Below are 3402 nucleotides of genomic sequence, written 5' to 3' on the forward strand. Positions count from 1 at the left end.
GTGTGTGTGTGTGTGTGCGAGCGATCTATTTTGTGCACCAGCTTGTTTTGCCAGAAGCCGGCACGCTACAATCCCCACACGCATTCATTCACAGCAGCAGGGAGAGAGTTGGGGTCTTGTGCGATAGCCGTACGCCACCACATATTGTGAGCAGAGGCTTAGCGAACAAAGATACCGAGGGCGGCGCGCGCAACACTACAAAGACATACATACACATATCCGAGGAGGCGCGGCTGCACTACCGCGCAACTGGCGTCACTCGTAATGGACCTATACGCCGATGAGGACCCGTTTGCTTATGGTTATGGAAATGGTTACGGCCTCGTCGGCGATGTGGATGCTTTGGTCAATGTGCTGAAGTCGCACGACGAAAACAATTCCAGTCCCGTGACAGGGCGGGNCGTCGGCGATGTGGATGCTTTGGTCAATGTGCTGAAGTCGCACGACGAAAACAATTCCAGTCCCGTGACAGGGCGGGTCTCACCAAAGATCGGGGTGAGGAACACCACCACCTCCCCGAATGCGGCGGTGGGAAAAGCGCCCGTCAGTGCGTTGCCGATCCCGTCAGCAAGCGGCGGCAATGGCAGCAGTTGGGACGTGCAAATGGGGTACAGTGGGTGGTTTTCCACCACAGGGACGCAGGTGGAGAATACGTCGGCGGGGATGAACGGTTACGTCAAAACACCTGAGGTGAAACCAACCCCCAGGGTGACAGGCAGTGCGTTACCGCCCCCACGGCAGCCACACCCGAATGTGGCGCCACCGACCTCCCGCCCAGATGCTGTTGNTAATGGCAGGCGTGTGACGGTGCGCAATCTCACTGACGTGTCGGGGTCAAAGCAGCAGGAACAGCGACAACAGCAGCAGACGCCAATGCCGCCACACCCCCCAATCCGGCGCCAGAGCGATGAGGAAACGAGGAGGCGGATTTCACAGTCCCAGGAAAGGGGAGTGTTTCCGACCACACACAACGCCTCTGCGCCGGTGGTGCCGGTGGTTCCCAAGCAAGAGCTGCCATGGTTCACGGCGACCTCCACCACGCATCCCATAGTCCCAACAGTCAGGCGTACGTCCAGGCCAGTCAACCAGGTGATGCCGACGGTGTCGCGTGCCGAGAAAACTGTAGACGAGTACCCCGGTTGCACCAAGACTGCTGCGAAGGAGCGTTGGTGGTTGGACCAGCTGCATAAACCAAAAGATGTGGAAGTGCCAATTGTGGCCAACACCTCCAAAAATAACACAGCTGGTCAAGTCAAACCGCTGGGTACTCTGCCACAAAATCCCCGCGTACCTGCTAATACTGGCGCAAACACAACTATCAGTGTAACAAAAACAGCAACAAACGTCACGCGTGTCAGAAATCCACATATGCGTGGGGCTAATAATGAAACACCTCAGGGACGACAGAAGAGCACAGCCGACGCCAGCGTGGTGCAGTTCAACTCGAGCCTGTGGGGNTGTGTGATGGATCCGCGCGAGGGGACCCCAATAGCTAGGTCGGAGCCCGTGAGTAGTCAACCCACTTTCAAGGGAAGCAATGTGAAAGGCAGTGGGATGCGGCGCGAGGAAGGACCCACACGAAACCCCACTGGCGCACCGGTGGAGATGACCCCGCAGGAACAAAACTCGTGGTCACCACAGAAGCGACAGGCGCTGCGGAAGGCGTGGGAGGCCACGCCGCTGCTGCTGCTCTCTGACCGCTACCAGATGATTCTGCGAAAGCACGCTGCCGCAGCCCAGAAGAACCGTCCCAAACCCAATTACGTCTTTGTGGAAAGCGCAGGCGAACAAAAGGAGATAGATCGCCAGCAACACAGTGTGCTTGACCAACTTGTCTTCCTCGACCGCCCGCCGCAGCAATTCTACCCGATGCGCATGCCGCTGGATGTGGAGAAAAATGTACGTAAGCGCCGCCCACGCACGCCGCGCAGCTTCTATGGAAAGAAGGGCGAGCGCATGGGGGCGGATTGGTTCCGCAACGCCCTAGTCAATGCGCAGCGGGTGCAGAGCCCTGACCTGCGGATGCTGGAGGCGGCGGAGGCGAACGAGAAGAAGAACCACCGCGGTAGGGGTCAGTGAAGTTCAACCGCAAAAGAGGGAGATTGATTGGGGGAAGCCGCCAGAACCCGCGTGGTAGGCAAATCGTCAGTAGCAGGAAGGTGGGGGAAGGAAAGGAGGGAGATACAAAGTAAAAAGGGAAAAGCAGCGTTTTTGAGTGTTTTAAAATGACTCGAGGTGGCATTTTAGAGGTTATATCCCGCTGTTGTTGTTTTTTTTTTTTTTTTNTGTGTGTGTGTGTGTATAGCAGGGAGCGGGGGGAGCACGTGTCGGGTACAGCACCGCTGTATGGGCGTTTATGCCCCCTCTCCTCTCTCAAGGCCTTCATCGCGAACCTCAAGCAGGAGTAGTGTCTGAGAACGTTGAGAAGGAAGCAGGGAGGAGGGGCCGACAGGGCAATTCGCATGAAACTACTGTCCAGTGTAGTGACAGGAGCTCGATTGCCGTGCCACAAAGGTAGATGTTACACATTACTAGCAGTGTTCTGTGTGTGTTTGTGTGCGTGCCTGTGTGTATGTGCGAGTAGGAAAAAGACCGACAGAGTGACGGGAGGAATAAGAGGAAGAGAGGTGTCAGTTGTGCAGACTAACAGGGAAAGAGTGATATGGGTATGACCATTTATATCGTTATATACATATATGTATAATGTATGCTGGCATATTTATACATAAACATGTGTATGAGCCTGTGTGCGTGTGAGACTGCGAATGCATTACATACAGTTGTCCCCGCAACTCATGTTTTCTCACCAGTCATCACCCTTTCCTCTGTGCTGTAACTCCGTCTCTGTGCGTGTGTGTGTGTGTGTTGTTGTTGTTGTTGTTGTTGGCTTTGTTTTTGTTTTTTTGCCACGCATTATGATGTTTGGTCGAGTTGCGGCCTGAACTCTTCTTCCCAGAGCCCCCGGTCCCCATTACATCCACATCCCACTCCCCACTGCCTCACAGGCTGCATCGCATATTCTGTGTGTGCATGGAGGCATTTGTTTCATTGGTGCACCGGCATTTGGTTTGTTTTGTTTTGTTTTGTTTTTCTTTTCGTGTCATTGTTTCTCCTTTCTTTTTGGTGAGTTTTCTGTGTGAATGTGTATATACGTTTGTTTGCTTGTTTGTTTTTTTGTGTGGTTCTTGGTGTAATGGCTGTTTTGCGGTACTCTTCACTCAGCCGTTGTACTGCTCTTACTGCTGATTATTCCCCCACAGTGGTGCGGGGCGGTAGGTGGGTGGGAAGACGTCATACAAAGGAGACGGGGGAGTGAGTCAGCGGTTAGACCGAGGACGCCCGCAGCAGTGGCAAGAAGGGAAGGGGTAAAATGTATTTTATGTGAATAGGGCGTGGAGGGGG

At 54.2% G+C, this 3402-nt stretch overlaps 1 protein-coding gene across 1 annotated transcript; it reads left to right on the forward strand.

The window, feature by feature from the left end:
- Positions 1–264: 264 nt before the first annotated feature.
- On the forward strand, positions 265–2079 carry DQ04_07821010 (hypothetical protein; the record flags this gene model as incomplete). The annotated part of the gene is made up of 1 exon (XM_009315316.1): positions 265–2079. One exon carries the CDS (start codon positions 265–267, stop codon positions 2077–2079), a length of 1815 nt encoding a protein of 604 aa, XP_009313591.1.
- Positions 2080–3402: the final 1323 nt, after the last annotated feature.

Source organism: Trypanosoma grayi (genome assembly GCF_000691245.1).
Source record: "Trypanosoma grayi strain ANR4 Tgr_782_V1, whole genome shotgun sequence".
Lineage (NCBI taxonomy): Eukaryota > Euglenozoa > Kinetoplastea > Trypanosomatida > Trypanosomatidae > Trypanosoma > Trypanosoma grayi.